Source organism: Miniopterus schreibersii, assembly GCF_964146895.1.
Source record: "Miniopterus schreibersii genome assembly, chromosome: 9".
Lineage (NCBI taxonomy): Eukaryota > Metazoa > Chordata > Mammalia > Chiroptera > Miniopteridae > Miniopterus > Miniopterus schreibersii.
Genome location: NC_138118.1, coordinates 59,537,098 through 59,558,501, shown reverse-complemented (window position 1 = coordinate 59,558,501; position 21,404 = coordinate 59,537,098). Strand labels below are relative to the sequence as shown.

General features: G+C 36.3%; 1 protein-coding gene across 1 annotated transcript in view; it reads left to right on the top strand.

Moving 5' to 3' along the window:
* Nucleotides 1–21,404, top strand: part of CALCR (calcitonin receptor) — an 89,945-nt gene that overhangs the window by 39,356 nt on the left and 29,185 nt on the right. Inside the window, exons 3-7 of the mRNA XM_081146291.1 lie at nucleotides 6,260–6,345; nucleotides 10,815–10,959; nucleotides 12,665–12,775; nucleotides 19,246–19,358; nucleotides 20,972–21,063. Of these exons, the coding sequence (XP_081002417.1) occupies nucleotides 6,260–6,345; nucleotides 10,815–10,959; nucleotides 12,665–12,775; nucleotides 19,246–19,358; nucleotides 20,972–21,063 (547 nt within the window). The remainder of the gene's footprint in view (nucleotides 1–6,259; nucleotides 6,346–10,814; nucleotides 10,960–12,664; nucleotides 12,776–19,245; nucleotides 19,359–20,971; nucleotides 21,064–21,404) is intronic.

The window sequence follows — 21,404 nt, the reverse complement described above, 5'->3', positions numbered from 1 at the left end:
CTTGAGTGATGGTAAATCAGAAGCCTTATTCAAGTATTTTGGGACAAAATAGAACATTGGTATTACGGATCTCTGATTTTAGGAAATTTCACTGTGTCTTTTCCTATGTGTTTAATTTGTTCTTTAAAAGCTAACTATGAAAATAAATAAATAAATAAATAAATAAATAAATAAATAAATAAATAAAAGCTAAATACGAGTAAGATATCATTTTAATTATTTTAAAGCCTTTAAAAATTATATTACATTTCAAATAAAATAATCAATTTTGATATATTTAAATGGAGAATAATGTTTTAGAGCTTATTTATATTATATCATACAAATTTGAATTTCATAGCAATTTTCCAAACATCATTGAGTGTGTACTTTGGACCAAACACCGTGCAAGTCTCTGGTGGTGCAGAGGCTTGCGCAGTCTAGAGGTGGACCTGCCAGTGTGGAGGTTGGTGTTAATTTTTGTTATTAGCGTACAGGATTTATTTAAACATAGACTTAACTTTTGGACCAATCAGAGGTATCAGAGCATTTACTGAGCAGTTTTAGGCTATGATGAAAAACGACTAATATTTCTGAGCCATAGACAATGGCATCTTATGCTCTGGAACCTCAAATAAGCCATTGGATGCATATGTTTCTGTAATAAGCTTACTAAATTAAGTTTTAAATGCTCACACTTTGAGGCAATGAATTAGAAACACTTCATCTCTGTAAAAAAAATAAAAAGCAAAAAATCCCAAAAGACTGAGCAGGTCTGTTTTCTCTAAAAATGCTTCAGCTTGAATTGTTTTAACCCTGAAGGTAGCATTTCTTCTACCACAACATCGCACCTACATGAAGTAGCACAGAATTCTGCCCTCCAGAAAATGCTTCTGTTGGTTGTGCTCCTCTTTTGCCATAGCTGTGGGCCATTGTTTTGTTTCAAAAGCTTATCTGCAAAGCTCTTCCTAGACAACACTTTGAAGTAGGCAGAGTTTTTTGGACACTTACTTTGGAGATCCATTCAGTCATTTTTTGACTACCTACTTCAGGTATTTGTCATCTTTAATCAGAGGATATAAAAACATTTCAATAAAACATTATTCAAACATCACAAAAGTAAATCAGTGTAAAATAAATTTAAGTAATTAAATTTCAAGTGATATTTTATAAGTTTGTAGCATTTATAGTTTGGAAGTGATTAAAGTTGAAAACTACCTGAAGATTTTGAGCACATCCTGCAAATAGAGAAACAGATAGACAATATTTAGATATAAAATTTAAATATAAATATGTACGTTTTTAAAAAATATATCTTTATTAATTTCAGAGAGAAGAAGGCACTTCTCTAAGTATATTGCATACATTAATTCCTTTAATTCTCCAAACAACCTTATAAGGTAAATATTTATATTAGCCTTTTATTTTTAGAGATGAAGAGATGCTAGCAGAGGTGACATGACTCACCCTAAAAATTTCAATTTTATAGTAGAAACCAAAGGGACACAAAACTTCACTTTAAAGCATATTTTATTCCGTGTGGGTCTCATTATCTACTTAGAGACAAGTTAAAGATACAGATATTTATAAAAATTATGCACATACACATACATTATTTTCATTTTTATTTATTTTTCTTTCTAAGTCTATTATTTTGATAATTCTGTGAGACTCAACTGCATATTTGGGCTCCTTGTGAAAAGAGAACACAAGTAACATGATCAGTAAGTTTACGGGGTAACTTGAAATTAGACTTGCTTACTTAGTACTGGAAAGCATTTTTCTCCTCAGGCAGAAATAAAATTAATAAACAAAATACATGAGGTACAAGTTTAACTTGATTATAACTTGGAAGAGAAAATTATAGATATATGTACAAAATATTGGAAAAAGTAAACCAAAATATAGGAGGCGGTTGTGTTGGGGTCATGGGGCTGTAGCCAATGTTCTTTTCCTTCTGTATATACTTCTTCATTTTATTTAATGAGTGATTGTTACCTCTATGATGAAAGTATTAAGTATGGAAATAGGAAATGTAATTATAGAGTGAGATAATAAGAGAGTCTTAGAGTTATACATTTTTATCTAGAATAAATTTCTATAAATTATGGGCATCCATTATAAAAAAATTTTTTAGGCAGTAATATGCACATTTGTTAGATTTGAGATCTCAGAAACTTACTACTTTAAAAGGAAACCTGCCTAATTATCAAATGTTTATGTATTAGAACCAGATATTGGATTTTTAATATCTACTCACTGGAAACTTCTTAATATTACCTAAGTTTTATCTCACTATTATGGCTTAGACTTTAAAATACAGGAAGAATCTTTAGGTTTAAGAAAGCAATTAAAGGGGATGTTTTGCTCCTTTGTTGGAATTGTGAAGTGTTTTTTTTTTCCAAGGCGCTCTGCTAAGCACTAGCTGAGGTTACCAAGGCGAATAGAATGAGTCCTGTCCCCAAAGAGCTCCCAGTCTTGTTGAAGACACGTGACATTTACCCAGAAAATAGTTGGGTGAAAAATTGAAGACATTAGAAGGTAGACTGTAAAATAAAGGTGAAAATTAAATGAGGCAGCTTATATAAAGCACTTTGAGCACTGTGAATACACAGTCAATGCTAATAATATTAGATATTATTATCACCATTATTATTGTTATTTGCTAACTTTTTTCTTCAGACAGTGCCAGTGAGATACCACTTTTTAAGCTGGTAAGGCTATTCTCAAGACATAGGAAAAAATCTGGCCAAATAGCTTCAGTGTATTATTTTATATTATTTTTAAAAGGCTAGTTTAAAAGCAGAATAATTTTAAGATCCCAATGAAGATTATTCTTTATATTTATAATGACAAGAGGTGGTGTAGAGGATAGTTCATATATGCACAGAACTTTTTGTTAATGTGCAAAATTTTAAATTTGGTCAGGAAAGGAAAAAACAAGAATGCACAAAAGCTATCCCATAAGTGTGCGAAACTCTTCTAATAGTCTTATTGAACAAAAGATAAAGGTTATTGTCTTAATTCTTTAAGCATTCTAAGGACTTTCTACTTCCCTGACTATATCTGAGTCCTTTCCCTGACCTATTAGGCCTTCTAGAGACCACAGTCTTAAATTATAGTTTATTCTCAAAGAGAAATAGAACATTCCCAGGTCACAATAAAATAAGTGTCTACATGCTGAATGCTTATTGCATGTCAAATGCTTATGAATCCAACCCCGTGGGAGTTCACATTAATACTGGAAGACGGGCATTATGATCCTTATTTTTCAAATGAAAATGGAGCCTCAGAGAGATTGGTTGACTTTCCCAAGGTCACACAGCTCATAAATGCCATTACGGGGATTCAAACCTAGATTGATCACTTCACGATGCCATGTGGAACGTTTAGGAGGTTTCACTAAAAACAACAACAAAAAACAACCACCGATATTGTAGAAAATATTACCTTTCAAAACATATATAGAAATTTTAAGAGGAAAACATGAGAACAACTCGAAATACAAAAACAGAAGAAATATCTTTTTAAACCAGCTGTTGCATGAGAAAACAGTGGTTCTATATTGTATTCAACAGAGTATCCTAACAAATAAAAAATATATATACTTTTACTCTGAGAAGTAGATGTTAAAAAGATTTTTATCATTCTAACATTTATTAACATAAAAAATTAGCTTGAACTTCCTTGAAAATCTTTTTTTTTTTTCTTGCCACATCCTCTGAGGCTCATTTGAAACCTCTGCTTGGGGATTGCTCTTATCCCAGTTTTCTCTGAAGCCAGTACTCCTTGGAGACCATCCTAGAAGCACAGAGCCCGGAGGGGGAGTCAGGATTCATTCGCAGGTGAAGGCCCGTCTCTGGCTTCGCGGGGAGCACAGAGCACTGTGGGGGAGCAGCAGCCTCCTGCAGCAGCTCTGTGTCTGAATTTGGAAATGGACATGTGCTTAGTGCTGATGGTCACCCCTGGCCTTCATGGGGCCTCTGGTTTGCCTTAAATATTTTGTTTCTTACTTAGCAAGCTCTACTGCTTATTAATTGGATGCCAGTTCCTAAGGACAGTCATCATACCTTAGAAGGAAAATCGGTTTTCATAAATTATGTCAGTGTTTCCATTTATCGAGGGGAAAAAACCTGATGAGTGCTATTTAGAACCAGATAATTTTCCAGGGAATTGGCTGATCCTCCTGCTGGTGTGAGGGGCAGATGCCACCAGGCCCCATGCTGCTTGTTAAGAACCACTGAAGAGCCTCTTCCTCCCTGAACAAGCACTGCTTTTTAATTAGACTCTTCAGATGGTCTGTATAAGTCATAGTAATTCGCACTATCAAAAATATAATTATCTTAAATATTTTAGGATCTCCAGCTGGATTTAATTAAGCAGAAGTTAAGCAGAAGGCTTCCCCCATGTTTTTATTCACCAAATGGTCATTGATTTCATCTAAATTGTAAAAGTCCCTTTATAAGGTTCTGAATAACTTTTCTTGTTAACAAATTCTGGTATCATAAAACAAAAGAAGTGCTTTTCTAAAATGAGGGAACCATCATAAGGTACTCAGAAAGTGAAAACGTGGGCTGTAGAGTCAGAAAAACTTAGGTTTGAATTTAGGTTCTGTCTCTAAATGGAAGGAAGACTTTGAATAAGACTGAGTCTCCCTGGGATGTAGTTTCTTCCTAGATAAAATGAAGATGCCATGTACCACAGAGGGCTGTTGCGAAGGTAAACAGCATGATGCCCGGCCATACCAGGCCTCCAACAATTTTGACTTTAAGAAGATCCTTAATAGTACCCTACAAATCCTTTACCACCCTCCCTCCATTCCCTTCCCACTCAGAGGCAACTGTTGCTTGGTATTCTAAAATTTCTAGTTATTATTTCCATGATTTTTAAGATTACATCTATTTATGTTCCTAGGCAACATACATACATATTTTTTTCACCTTGCATATTTTTACACCTATCTTTCTGTTCTCTGCTCCATGTCATCTCCTCTGTAAAGCCTTCCCCAAGCCCCCAGGCTCCAGCTCCTTGACTGTCCCTGACTCTAGGATTGGTCTTCTCCAACCCCTTCTCCAAAAAGAATCTTGTTGCTCTCACAATTAACACTCTGGAGTTTCCCCAGTTCTTTTGGTCCAGGCTTAGAGATGAGGAATTTGATGCAACATATGAAAACTGCAGTATTATTTCTAGCTTTTCTCGAAAGACTGATTAAAGCTCTTTTGGGAAAACCTGGCTACTCTCATGTCCCCAGCTTATACTTGCTACTATATATTACCTGTGTGACTTTTAATATTGTTTGTACTGTTTTTGTGTCTGTAAAGTGGAGGTGATGAGTGGTGACAACTGCTCAATTTTTTTTTCATTATGAAAACCACAAGCAAGAATATTCACTTTCTATATGGCAACTCATTCTGTTTGAGGGTGTTGTAAATGTGCATCAGTGTGATTAGGATGATCAGTATGTGATTTCCACTCCATTCACTCTGTCAGAATTCAAGTTCCCAAGATACTTAGTTAATGACTATTAAATTATTTTATTTTAAAAATTTTCATTCATTCATTCAACAAATATCCATTGGGCACACCTCATGATATTGCTTTATTTAAAATTCCCCATAGCAGAATCATGGGTCCCAAGGCTGGAAGGAACCTAGTCCAATTGTCCCAATTAGGAGATGGAAAAACTGAGTCCCAGAGGATATTGTGACTTACTCAAGACTAAGTTTCATTAGACTAACATATTTCGGTAGTCTTAAAGCTAGAAATAGAGCCACCTTTTCTTACTCTTTTACCTGAAGCCCTCGAGCCACATTTTATTACAGTTATCTATTGTTAACCCAGCTCTATGAAATTATAATCAAGGACTATTAATCCTTTACAAGCCACAGATTTTATTTGTTCATGCCCAGAGAGGTGACTTCTTCATGGATGTTTCCATTGAAATTTTCAGCAGATCTATTGATGCCGCATGTTAACTGAAGTCCACATTGACTGCTCTTGATTTCTCTGAATTCTTTATTTTGGTCTTGATATGTACAGGCGGCTCCAGAATAACTTAAAGAGGACTTTAGACAACAGCCAGACAACAATCTTTCCCGGCCGACAGGAAGGGCAACGGCACAGGCCAGCCACAAGCACACGCTCCTGACATGGATTTTACGTAGGGCGTCCTGGGACATTGATCCACTTCAAGTCCAATAGAAAGACAAGAGAAAGAAAGACTATACTCGACATTAAAGCTGTATTCATTTAAATGTCTTTTTTTTTTATATTTTTCTAGAAATTAAAAAATCGACTTCAAAAGCAAAGATGCAGATCCCACTCCCATTCCCTCGCTGGTGCTTCATACTCCTAATCTTTATGAATGTAAGTAAAAGAAAATTATTCTAAGCTCTGTTCATCAAGGGTGCTGAAACGTGGAGGAATGTCTTTGGCATGAGTGAATGGACGTTAGTAAGAATAAGCATTGTTCTATTTTACCCTTAGTTACTTTGAGAAGTATAAGTAACTGAAGACTGCCAATGATTCTTGCCCATACGTTATTGTTATTAAGGGTGGTGACGTGGGAATCCCGTGGGTTGTATCAGCTGGTGGACCCTGGATTCGTATCCCTTTTGGAGCAGTTCAGTCTGGGGCAGCCCTTAGGAACCTCTCCCTTCAGCTGTCACATGGGCCCCACGTTCCTTGGGTTCGACCCCTTGCAGAGACAGGCCGTTTCTCCAGGTTCTGCACAGAGCAGCTCTGTAACTGTGCTGTCTCTGTACTTCTGGAAACCACCTGGAGCACAAAAGTAGGCTGATCGTCTTCCAGCAAAGTAGGAATTCCTTGAGCGCCCGACCATTCCAATCCGATCGCGTCCCTCTGGGCTCCGCGATTAGCGGGCCGGAGCCTCCTAGACTGTAAGCTCCCTGAGGGCAGGGGCCTTGCCGGCTGGTTCACGGTGGACTCTTCAGAACCTAGAACAGCGCCCGGCACCAGGGAGGCGCCCAAAGTGTCTGTTCCCCGAAAGATCCAGCGGTGTTTCAGCTGCAGACTACAGCTGTTGGTGGCAGCTTGGTGGTCGTATGTGTGGCGCCATTGACTTGAAACTTGAGGAGTGACGTCATGTATATGGCCGCTAAACTGCTACATAGGACAACAATTAAGAGGTTGGTTTTTTTGTTTTGTTTTGTTTTGGAAGATTCATGGGAGAGGGCTTGTGTGCAAAACATTGAACACCGATCTTCATTCAGAAAAACTGTATGCCCTTCATGTCTCATTTCTACCTTCATGTGAGCGAAAATCATATACTTATTTACATCTCTCAGACGTATAGTATGAATATAACACATGACAAGTAGAATGTTTTTTAAGTTTTTCCATTGCTTGGTAGTTTTATCTATCCCTACTGCTTCTAATGCACTGCTTTATTGCTGAAAATGATACCACCTCACTCGCGATTTTTATTTGTATGAAATCATCAACAAGAAGCTTCATGTGCCTTATGAACTTCATGAAATTTATATATGTGTTGTTTTTAAGCAGTGGTAATTCCATGATTGGAATCCTATATATAATTTTACATATAATCACATATATAAATAAGCATATATAATTATATACATTATACATAATTATATATAAATATATGATATATGTCTATATCAACATATCTGTTATATATCCATATGTATATAACAGAATGCCCTGATGTATATGCTATTTTCAGAAGAAAGTCACTGAAACGTTCAGCTACTGCTAGAAAAATTCATCGTCAAAAACTCCATGCTCAAATATGAACCAGACCAGGAGCAGACTCAGATTATTATGGCTCATCTTACAAGAAGGTTCTAGTTCCTCATTCCTTCAGTGCTGAAACAATCTCCACTGAACCGGCTCCAAACCAAGTTCACTGGAGATTGTTTCGATATTGCAAGAATGATAAGATTGACGCTACTCTCATCTGCATGAAATACATCTACTCTTTCAGATGCTCCTGTATCTACTATTATTGATGTTAAAACTGCATTTAACCAAATAATGTTGTAACTGAAAATAAAAGTATAGTGTTTTCCCCTTGATATCTTGGCATATACTGCCTCCCCATGGCTTTCATGGATTTCTAGTTAGTGCAGGAATATTTCTTAATTGTTTGTCCAGTCCATTTAAAGATAGAATTCAGAATGTTACTTCTGGAAAGAATGCCAAGCTTCAACAAAATAGTCCCTAATGTCTAAAATATCGAATAGAAGTGACAGAAAGGATTTATATATGACATATTCCATCTTCTAATTTGATTTGAAGATGGTGAGAAAGTGGCCCAGAAATAAACAATATTATCATATGATAATTCTCATATCAACTAAAGATTTTAATGATAGAGCCACAAAGAATCTAAAATAGATATATAAGCTGCACCAATCAATATCTTTTCTTGTGAGGACACCATGATTTATTAAGGATCATGGTTACATGATCTTTAGTTGAATTATTAATACACACACACTCATAGAAATATTAGACTAATAAAACCCAAAATGAAGCCTTAATATTAAATCTATTTAAAATACTTTTTTTTTTTACTCCAAAACTGCATTCCAATTCCTATTAGAATATCTGAGCATTTAATGACTGATAGTTCTTTACCTTTCACAGTTTCTGGTGTCAGGAAATATTTTAGAGTGTTGATCTTGCTAAGCTCTAAGCTCTATGAGGGCAGGATCTCAGCGCTGTATCCTCAGCACCTAGTACAGTGCTTAGCTCACCAAGTTCAATGACTATTTGCTGATTGATCTTAAAACCCAGTCAGAAAAGGGTCATATGGTAACAGAATGGTGTTCATCTACATCGGTAAAGGGTTTGTACATTTTAAGTCATTTTTGTTGCCTCATAAGTTTCTCTTTACTCTGCCATAAAGTCAAGAGGCATTAAAATTCGAAATAATCTTAATATTTAAATCCAAATATTTAAAGGTATATTCATAATAAGTGTCCATATAGAATTATAACACTAATGTTATAAAGATAACAATACTCACATGGTTTGCTGGCACTTCTAAAACAAGTCTAAGAGGGAACTTACCTTCTTATCCATAGTAAGGTTTTTCTTTCTTAGCATGTCCCCTTTCTCAGGGCCCTACAGGGTTTTTTTCCAGTAACATAGGCTAAAATATCTGGGCTTTTGACTAATACTGTTCTCCATTCCTTATATTCAAATATTCCTTCGTGTTTCATTATTTGAGAAAGTGCTGAGAGCTGCTCCTTCTTTTCCATCACGAGATGATCTAGTCCATACCTTCAGCTTCCTGGCTGGTCTCTCCAACGAATCAATGGACATCTGAGGCCTCCCACAAGAATTTTACCAACACTCTCCATTCACAACCTTCACTAATCAAAAAGCTACAAAATATCTTTATTTCATTATCATATTTAATAACATTAGATAAAATGCATTGAGCCTCTCATGCCCCTGCACTTTGTATTTATATTTGGTTTTGTCAGGTACTGTAGTATCTGATTTTTCTTGACTCCATGTCTTACTAACCCTCAAATATGCTCCCCTCTGGTCAGATGGTTTCCTTACAGTGTCTCACACATGCCATTTCCTACCTCTAGTCTAGAGTCTAGACTTATAAACATTTCAGAAAGTCTTCCCTCTCCTCTCTGCCTGTGTAGACACTACATATACAGAAGGTCCAATTCAAATTCTACCTTGTTCCTGTAACAGTCCCTGACTAATCTTTCTTCATGATCTCTCTCCACTCTGAATATTTATTGTATTATATGCTGTACAATTCAGTGGCCTGGAGTATATAGGTTAACTTAATGAGGATGATTTTGTTTTAGAGACTGTGGGGAATAGAAAAAAGTATATAACACTATTTCTGCCATCAATACATTTGGGAAAACTTCGATGTCAGAATAATTGAGACAAAGCAAAGCTAAATAAAAGTGTGTTTCAACAGATACAGAGAGAGCACAAGGAGTATGCCTGACTTCTGAAGGTGAAAAGTCAGTGCAGGCTCAGGCTTGCAAGTTTTCTCCAAAAAAATCTCTATGTAGATGTAAAAAATCACAGATTCAAATACCACAAAAACGTCACAGCCACAAAAGAAATAGACATCTCTGTGAACACAATCAGACAGTGATCATTTTAGACACACACACATCAACTTTGATAAACAGGACCTATGGTGGTGACAAAGATTATCTGAGACCGACAAGACTAATGTCAGTACCAAAAAGGGGAAATATATAAAAGAAATATTCAAGATTTACATTGATTTTCACGAATGCAAATGAGTGACCCCGTATAGGTGATCTGCTGATTAAAACAAAGAGATTGAGGCCAATTATTCAAGGCAGAATATATCAGAATGGATTTGTTTGTGCTATGGAATAAATTGGGTAAATTTTTGGCAGTGTGCACAATCTGAGCACAAATAAAAATCAGCTGAAGAAATCCAATTTAAAAAGCTTATTTAGTGCACCAATATATCTGTTTTAAATAACATGATTAAAGATTCTTAAGAGTTCCAAAGAAAACAAAGTTGATTTAATAGTAGTATTTTTTGGAAATCAGGTTACTATGTCTGTATACATCTAAACTTTACAGTGATAATAAAATTAAAACAATCTTATACGATAAAGAAGTGTGTGAGTTTGTGTGGCTGCTATACGTTTTCAATAGTGAATGGAATGAATGTTATAAAGCACAAATATTCCACCTGGAGACCATGCATAATTGTTGCTTATAGGAAGAAAAATAAATGTTTTCAAAGTTTTTATTGTTTCACTTGTTTATGTACACGCCCATCCGTACTCTCTATAAGTAACTGACTTTTGTTTTTAATACAGTATCCAACCCTGGTCCTTCCAAACACCACGGTTACTCCAACAGAGCCTCAGTCGTTTCTGCACCGCGTAGGACAGAAGAAGCTGATGGATGCGGAGACCAGATGCTACCGCCGAATGCGGGCGTTACCCCCGTACCGAGGAGAAGGTAAAGAGAGGGCTGTATGTCAGCATGGGTTTCAGATATCACTGAGGGCTCATTTTCTTCCGGAGTAAATCTGTATTGACTAATTTCAATGTAATACACTAGTTTGAACGGTGGTTTTCATGCCCTGGTATGTGAGTGTGTTTCTCGCAGCAGGGATGCCTAGTTTCTCTGCTCAAGTTCATCCAAAGGCTTTCTGGCTGACATCTGCGCTTAATGCAGAATGACTACAAGGACAATATTCACACCCGGGGAGCAGGGACAATACAGGACTAAGCGAGGGAAAGGAATTGGAAAGTGACAGGAAGGGGCCTGGAAAGTGGTGGGCAGAGGATGTACCTGCGGTGGAACCTGCAAAGCCCGGGCTTGTTTTGGTTAATGAGGCAATATCTTCCCTAACCTGGCAGCTCGTGCTATTCCTTCTCCCGGTCCACCTCCAGTTCCCAGGGGAATTGGAAAAAGATATCTCCTAGGCAGAACTGTTTATCTCTCATCTTCTCTGGAATGCTCTGTGTGATTGCCCAAATATTCTCAAGGCCAGGCATAGTTGATCAGCTATAGGGAGCCCACTGGAAAACAAACGGGAGGATGCAGGTTGGCCGAGCATGGCTACTTCCATTTAAATTCTCTCCCTTGTCCCCGAAATCATTTTAAAAGACCCAACAAGATCTTGTACACCTTTGTATTTCTAAGACAACACTCTTGGTGAGGGGGTGTTAAATATGCTCTGTTACTACACATGGTTTGCCTTCAAATAGTTAAAATTTTGATTTCTAGTTCCCATTTTTTGTTTAAACAAAAATCAAGTCCGTTTTCTGTCTGCAGTAGTTTCTAGTGTTTTTTAAGAACCTGAAAAGGCATTAGATGCAACTCTCCATAAAAAAGAAAACCATTTCTCTGAAGTAAATGAAATAATAGAAACAAAAAACTGATATTTTCAGAGACCAAGTGAGTGCAGTCACCTTCACTTCAGTCTTAGTTACCTTGGGAGGTTAAACTTTTGTGCTATTATTATTTAAAGCTTTTTTTTAGAACTGCCTTCAAAGCCTGAGGTTCATGCTTTTGAATATCATTGTAGAGATAAGATCTTCATGTTTGGGGGAAGACTTAATTTTTGAAAGCAGTGAGAAACCACTTGGAGCCAACGTTGAATACACAATATGATTGAACTGAGTATTGTTTTAGCCATAAATAAAGTGTGATTCTAAAGTAATAGGACTGTTTATATATGACCCAACTGGCTGAAAATGCATCTGCAGTAGGAATTTTGAACAATTGCATCATCCTTGAATCAGGAATAGGAAAACCACTTTGAAGGTTAGTGGTTAGTAGAATACATATGCTCCAATGCCATATAGTTATTTTCAAGGTAAGTTTTACCCAAGGCTGACTTTGCATATACTTTCACAAGAGTTTTCTTATAACATTGCCAGAGATATTTTAAAGGGAAAAGTTTGGATGAAAGATTCCATACAGAAGACATGTGTGTCTTCTGAGGAACAAATGGAGAAAACACTACAAAAATGTAAATACCATGAGTAATCGGTAAAGTTAATACCTTTATTTTGTTGCTACTGTTGCTACTATTGTTTGTTAAATATATTTCCACATGAAGAGCCCCAGAATAACTGTCTATGCACTATTAAATCCCGCTAAGGCTTCTGCAGTTTTTGACAATGGCAATGTTCGTTTGTTTTTAAATGGCCAGGTCCATTTTGCAACCGCACCTGGGACGGATGGCTGTGCTGGGATGACACACCAGCTGGAATAACATCCCAACAGCAATGCCCAAATTATTTTCCGGACTTTGATTCATCAGGTAGAATATCTTATTTTTATTTTATAGTTTACTATGAAGCTTTTACAGTTTTCATGGTCCTCAAAAGAAAACCAGATATAAAATATACCTACCTAATCATACTCTACAAGTTTTAGCATGTTCTGAAGCATTTCCATAAATGAAATATTACATGGTTGCAAAAATATTACAAGCTGTCCTTATTTTATTTATTTAGATTTGTTATTGACTTTTAGAGAAAGGAAGAGAGGGGGAGAGAGAGAGGGAGAAACATCTACGTGAGAGTGAAACATCAATCGGCTGCCTCTTGCACACCCCCTGCTGGGGACTGAGCCCACAACCTGGGCATGGACCCAGACTAGGAATTGAACTGGCAACCTTTCTGTGCACAGGATGATGCCCCGCCAACTGAGCCACACCAGCCAGGGCAACAAGCTGTCCTTAGTTTTTAAGTCACATTACTGGTCAGTTGTGCACACTGGTCATAAATTCCATTACCTTTTGAGTAAAAGTTAATTTTTAATATATTTAAATAATAAATATTAAATTTTAATAAAAATTTCAATTAATTTTTCTAAACCTGTGAGCAGTTTTTAAAAATGTATGGTTTTTCAAAAGTGTTTAATTGTCTCACATTTTGGTGACTTCTGCAAATGCTTGACCTAGAGTTTGCAAATACCAGCCTGGTATAATATGCACAATAGAAATTTTACATAAGGTCGAATATTATATAAAACCATGATATATAAGGGAAAATAAGTCAGAAGGTGTTAACTATAGATTCCAGATTTCTGTTCCAGCAGATTATTAAAGTGTTCTCAGAAAATAAAACAAATTCTGTCAAAATGGATTATACTAACACCCAGCTCTGTGTCCTACACATGAGCGGTTAACAAACGTGTGTTTAGTAAAATAGTGACACCAAATTCACTTTAGTTATAAAAGTAACATACGAATACTCTTCAATGAATATCATTTTTTTACTTTTCAAAACATTTTCGTATATATTATAGTCACCCCGCCCCCCTCCCGTCCCCCCATTCTGAAGTTTTCCTTTCCATGGTTTCGGTTACCCATAGTCCAAAAATATTAAATGGGAAATTCCAGCAATAATTCATAAGTTGGCAATTGTGCAGCACCATTCTGTCCTGCCTTAGAAGTAAATTATCTCCTTGCCCAGCATATCCACTCTGCATACACTACCCACCCTTTAAGTCACTTAACAGCCATCTTAGTTATCAGATCAACTGTCCTGGTATCACAGTGCTTGCGTTTAAGCAATCCTTATTTTACTTAATGATGGTCCCAAAATGTAAGAGTAGTGATGCTGGCAATTCAGACATGCCAAAGAGAAGCCATAAAGTGCTTCTCTTAAGTGAAAAGTTGAGTACAGTACAATAGTACATTTTGAGAGAGAGAGACCACATTTACATAACTTTTATTACAGTATATTATTTTATTCTATTTTATTATTAATTATTGTTGTTAATCTCTTACTGATCTAATTTGTGAGTTGAACTTTATGCATGTACAGTAAAAAGCGCGGTGTGCAAAGGCTCCGTACTGCCTGTGGCTTCAGGCATCCACGGGGGGCCTTAGGATGTACCCGCCATGGATGAGTTGGGGGACTACTGTACCTTATTTTATACGCACACAATGTTTGACACAAAACCACAAGTGAACCCAAGTCTCCTGAACTCTTACCTAACTCTCTCTGTATAAGTAAGTGCAACAGTCTTGGAAAAGCATTTGGCGAACAGTATTTCTAAATCTCCATACAAACCTGTGCAGATTGAAGTATTTTTAGAACTTTCAAGGGAAGATACATTTTTCCTACCAGCTTCAATCTAGTGTCACACTGGTGTGGTTGGAAGCTGGGCTAGATGCTTAGGCAGGATAAAGGTCTTGGAGTACCAGGTGCAAAGTTGAGTGAGAAGGTAGGGGGTTGACGTTATGTATCTTAGAATTGTCAGGTATCCAAATAAATTAAAGATCTGGAATCCAATATGCTCAGTGGTTAGTGGTCAGGAGCAATGAAGGGGAATATATGAGATATATGAGGTTTTCTAACAGCCCCAGTCTAGAGATTAGACACATAGGCCTGGAGAACAGGGTTGGATAAGCTCCAGTAGTAAGTGAGTGATTCTCAACTTGACTAATAAAACCCTGATATCTGTTACCACCCCCAAGCATTCTGATCTCATTGGTTTGGAGTACATGTCAGGCATCAGGATTTTTAAAAGTTCTGCTTGTGACTAAATGTGCCCCCCAGATGAAAATGTGTTAAACATTAAAGAAAGTTCCAATAAGAAGCTCAACCGGGGAGCTAAGTAGTTGTGCCAGTGGGAGGCAGAGCATAGTATCAGAAGAGGCTGACACAGACCATGGACCAAGGTGGGTTCCAGAGGGATGAAAGCTGTAGCTGGTGTCAGGGCTATGGGTGTCATGGCCAAAAAAGTCCTGTTCCAAGGAACTAGATAGAAAATCTACCCCACTGAAATAAACCTGGGATTAAGATACAAAGTATCTTAATCACAGTGCTCATCCTTCACCTTCTTCCCTCGGTGTCCTTTGGAAAAGGGTTCCATGGAAGAGAGTTAGAACATCCAGTCAGTGAGGAGAATGTCAGGGTCCTGACAAAGGAGAATCACCTTGGAATTATCTGGTCTGGACTAGAAATAGCATTTTGAAAAAAAAGAATCAGTGTGTCACACTTAAGAGACTATGGGAAATCAACTTTGACTTTTAGAGTCAGAATTGGTACCACATTTCAGGGCCTACCAGCCCATCTAGTTAGTGTCACTCATTGATAATGAATGACAAGAGGTTATTGTCCATAGACTGAAAGTGAGGACATCAGTTAAGATAGCGGCAGTCAGATGGTAAATATAGATAAGAAATTGCCTGGAATCCAAGTTAGAGCAGAGAAATTTGCCTATCCCCAAAACAATATTTGGGAGATGCTTTTTGTGTGTGGTTTCGTTGAGGATGAGATTCTAAATTCTACCCCAGTAAGACAGAGATAATGGAAATGGGATTACAGGGGCCCACTGTTAAAGCCAGTTCAGGCCAGCCACTTCTGGGAATTCTCATTTTGATGGAAAAATTGGGACATGAAGAAAGGGCTTAGTCCTGTGCCCCGATCAGCACTGCATTCCTGTAAACTCTGACTAAATGCTATTTGATGGTAATCCTTCAGGTCTTTACTGACTCTTCCTGATAAACGATGCTTCATTAATCTTGTTTGACAACCACATTAGCCGTAACTTGACTGGCACAAAGAGCTGTTCTGCAAGTGAGACTACAAGGCCAGTTCCAAAGTGGCAATGGGCTCTTGCCAAAGTGGCTATAATCATTGACTAAAAGGCAAGTTTTTGGTCAGTGGAACAGGGATTTCCAGGCATAAATCCATCTTTTCAGCCTGGTTTTTGGATAGAACTACCTCAGCTGGGGGGCAAATCCACTTCAGAAGAAAAGCACATCTTGAAAATACCTATATTCAACACACTTAAATTCTTCAGGATTTTACCATTAACCCAAAACTATATCTTGATGATACACAAAACAAAAACAGTGTAATGAAATGACAGAGATTTCATTTTGGACAAAGTGCTTGGTAAAAGGCAGGTAGATGTGAAAGAGTGAATAACAGTATTGAAATTCAAAAGAGCTGATAGTCGGAAGGAATACCCTAGAGTGTAAAAAGCAAATTTAACAAGTTGGTGCTTAAAGCCCTGCCCCTAGAGTCAAACAGTTAATCAACATTAACGGCATTGAGTTAAGATGGTTTAGAACAATGATTCTCAACCCTGATACCCTTTGGAATTAACGAGCCTTTAAAAAATGCTGGTGCCTGGTACCTCTTCAGATCAATCAAATTTGAATCTCTGAGGATTGGGCCTAAAATTCTGTAAAGAGCTCGTCCATGTGAATCTAGAGTAAGGGCAGTCCAAACTTAGAATATTTTAGAGGGAAATACCAATATCTGAGCACATGCAGAGAGGCTCTGGGCCGTGAGGGCACAGCAAGCTGTGTGGTGAGAGTAAATGGGATGTTTGGTCTGGAAAGGAAATCAGGATAGACACATTCTTTCTTCAAATATTGAAAACTTGTCAGATGGAGGCGAACAGGAAACGGCTATCTCCACACTTAAAGCAAAGCAATACTATTTCCTACGGTCCTGTCCATGATTGGAAGGCCTTCAGGACGAATACCTCTCCCCCATATAATATATAGGGTGTCCCCCCAAAAATGTATACACAATCTAAGAACTGATAGCTGTTAAATGAAGATGAATTGCATTTTAATGAACATTGTGCATACATCTTAATAAGCACTGTGTATACATTTTTGGGGACACCCTGCATTTTGCCATGCATAGCGACGTAACTTTGTTAAAACCAAATTATGTTAATTTTAATAAAACATAAAACCACTTTCTAACAATAAAATGCTGCATTGCAAACCACTTTTTATTTTTTATTTTTATTGCAAGTAAGCTTGGAATGGTCATCATGGACAAACAGCATTAACAAAACCATTGACCAGTTCCCAGGGTCAATTTTTCTGTGCTGGTTAGTGCTAACCCTTTTTCAAACATTTCTGTTGTTCTCTTCTTTACATGGCTTTTGTCCGATGGCTGTCTCAGCAAATGAACAATTCAAAAATTTTCTACTTAACTTTGTAACAGATTTACATTAAGCAATGATGATTCTCATGTGTTGCTTGAAAATATATTTTTGCATCCATTTTAAATAATTGTTAAAACACACAGAAACAAACCTACGATTTGCAGATTAAATCTTGTGATTAGTCTGGTAATACTGTTTCAGTAATACAAAGAAAAATAATAAATATCATCTAAAAATTGCCAGAGATGAAAAGATTTTTATACTAGCTCTTTGAATATTGATTGACTTACCAAAGCTGATAGAAAAAATATGATCAGTTCTCAGTGATAGTTCAGCTAAGTAATTTTTTTAACATGAGTTGTTTCCTTAGCCTTTAAAACAATGACAGTGTCCTCCAAATATTAGTATGTGATTCTGATTTCCACATCCCTCTGCTAAAAAAAATCCTCAAAGCCACATATAAGGGAGTTATCTATAGATGGGACAGGTCTTTGCCTTTGTTAATGAAAGAAAATGCTTCAAACATATTTTCCCTAAGAAATGACCAAAAATCAAAACTTGTCCAGTGTTCCAAATACACTGTTAAAATCTATTTGCATATTATACCAATTCACGGTTCTTATATAATCTCTCAGGCAATAAATACATTGCAGAGGTACTTTGGAGAACTAAAGAAAGTCTGAATAACTCAGATTAAATTTGATAAGCGCATTCATTTTAATGTTTACCTGTTCATTATTTTGATTTTATTTAATTCAAAATATTTCTTCCAATTGTGTAGCTAATTAGGTTGGAATTTAAATACTATATTGTAGTCAACAAAATTATTTATGATTCTTTGGGTCCCTGGAATGGAGTATAAATAACCTTGCCACAGGACTATAAGGTTAAATGAAGAGTTTACTAGCTTTGCCATAGCTTTGCAATCAAGTAGACCTGGATTCAGTCCCTGGCCTAACTACTTGATAGGGAAGGGGGAGTTACCTCACTTCTCTGAGCCTCAGTTTCCTCACATTTACAATGGGAAGGTCAACATCTACTTTAAATGGTCATTATTAACATTTAGAAGATAATTCCACAAAGTGCTTGTTAGCACAGGGCCTGCCTATTGCAAAGGTAGAGATCTTTAATATGCCAATCCAGCTGAATCAGCAAGTTTCACTATCATGTAGGAAATTATTAAAAAAGTAAATAATGAAAACTAAATCTTTTAATCCCTAATATATTCTATGTGAGATGAAGAAAGATGATTTCAATGAAATTATTTTGAGAGGCGTAAAAATGACTTCTTGATACATCCCTTAGTTTTGGACTCCTTTGTTCTATTGAATTTAACCATATGAAATTGCCAATGTTTGATCATTTGACCAACAAAAACTGCAGTTTCATAAGTCAATAAATTAATATGGGGTATAAATGAAGAAAAATATATCTTGCTCTTCTCACATAGTTCTATTGAAAATCGTAAGTTTAATGTCTGTTAAAAAAACAGGAGATAAAGTGTAGGTAGCACTTTGGAGTCTGAAAGACCTGGTACTCAATCCTAGCTCACCCACTATCTACTGACTTTTTAAATTCCAGAACCTTTCTCACTGTCTCCATGCTGTTTATAAAATGGAGATAGCAATGTCTGTTTTACAGGGCTCTGCCAAAGATAAAATGAGACAAAGCATTTTAAAACATTTTGTGTAATTAAAACATCTCTATAATCTAGTAGATTCATGGTAGTCTGTATTTACTGATACATTGAAGTTCTAGAAAGTGATTAACACTTTGGAATGGTTTTAAGTCTTAATTTATTATTTCCCCTTCTTGTTATTTTGAAATGGTAATGTAATAACTGTTATGTTTCATTAACAGAAATGGCTTCAAAATCCTGCGATGAAAACGGGGTTTGGTATAAAGAACCCGTAAATAATGAAACCTGGTCTAACTATAGTCGGTGTTATGCCTTCTCTCCTGAAAAAATGAGGGTAGGTTCTATTTCAAATTTCAGTATTTTGTGAGAATGCCATTATTTACACGTAGAAATCTCTGCATAACTGTAAAGTACCCGCTGCCAAGAAGCTAACCTATATTATAAAGTTTAGAACATGCATTTCATTTTTTTGAAAAGTGAATACTTCAGCATCAGCTGTGTCTTTTTTCCATATCGATGTTCAGTGTGTATCTGTATCCCGTTCTGCGGATAAACCACCAGTTGATGGCCACTGGAGTTGTTCCCACTGTTTGGGTCTTATGCATAATCCTGCTATAAACCTTTGTGTTGACATATATTTTCACATCTCTTCGAATTTTTTCTCTTGATCACTCTTTCCAGGGGGAATTGAAATTAGTTTTTTTTAAGAATCAAGTTTTGTCATAGTTGTTCCACTCAATTGTATATTCAATCTCTTTATCATTACAATCTCTTTTACATTCGTTGAGTTTAGTTTAATTCTTATATAACTCCTGTAGCTGGAGATTTAGCTCATTGATGTTGAGCCTTCTTCATTTTCACCTATGCCTTTTAGTCTTTAAACTTCCCTCTACCTAAAAAGATCGGGTATATCATTGGGAATTCTTTGACCCAATGGTCATTTAAGAATGTTTTGCCTAATTCTCAACAATATGAGAGTATTTTTTAAGTTATCTTTTTGTTAATGATTTTTAAACTATTGTGGTCAGTGAAGATACTCTTTAAGATTTAAGGGGACATCTGTGATACTTTCAACAATAAAGATTAAACCTATTGTTTAAAAAAAAAAGATTTCAGTTATTTGAAATACGTTGCGATTGGCTTTACTGACTAGTATATGTCATTTTGGATAAATGTTCTTCGAATATTGAGTCAGCACTTGAAAAGAATGGGATTCTGCAGATGCTGGGTGCAGTGTTTATTATATGAATTAGTAACATTTGTTAATCATGTTGTTCGAATCTTCTGTAGCTTGGTTTTTGACTATGTTCCATCGATCACTAGGAGGTGTCAATTTTTGCTTTATGTTTATATGGTTTGAGTTTATATTATCAGGTGCATGGAAATTTAATATTATTTTATCTTCCTAATTTAACATTTGCACCTATGTGATATTACACCGGTTTTCTTATGGTTACTGTTAACCTGGATCATCTTTTCCCATCCTTTTACATTCAAGATTTCTCTATCCCAGTATTTAAAAGTGCTTCTTATAAGCAGCATAGAATTGCTTTAAAAATCATCTAACCCAACCAAATTATTTTATAGGTAAGGTCTAGGGAGGTCTAGAGAGGTGACATGACTGACTTTATGAAAGTCACACAAAGGCTTAATAATAATATTCTGAGTAAAGAACAACTCTGATAAGTCCAGTCTTATGTTCATCCCACAACATCATGCATATTCTTAATCTTATAATATTCAGTCTCTTCACTCAGTTTATTATAATTCAATGTAGTTTAATTATCTGAAATACTTGTTCTAATTTGAGTAGGTTTTTTTAAAAGAGAGCAACCGTTGTTGATTTACACTGATATTTAAAAAAAGAATCGATCTTCCTTTCTACAATCATTTACTCGCCTACAGCATTTGTGTTTGTAACTGTTTTTGTTATTGCTGTTATTCCAGAATGCATACATTCTGTACTACGTGGCTATCGTGGGGCACTCCACTTCTCTTTTCACCCTGTCGATTTCGCTGGCGATTTTCGTGTATTTCAAGTAAGTACCCTCAGAGCATCTGCTTTTTCTTCTTAAGATACTGAAATAAAGGGAAAGCTCTGTAAATGTTGGGCGGGGGAAGGGGACCTGCAAATCATAAGAGATATATTGGAGTCATGAAGTAGCAAGAAAAATTATATTTATTAAAATATGCTTTTAACCCTGCCTTTGAGGAAAATAAAATAAGTTCATATCAACTTTAAAAGCATCATGCCTCCTTCACAAAATGAAACGGTCCTGGGGGCCCTCAGTACCCTGTTACCACGGTCAGGGTTCCATTTACCATGGCTAAGGCCCCATGAAGTAGTGAGGGGAGACCCTCACTCTAAAAGATCTTTCCC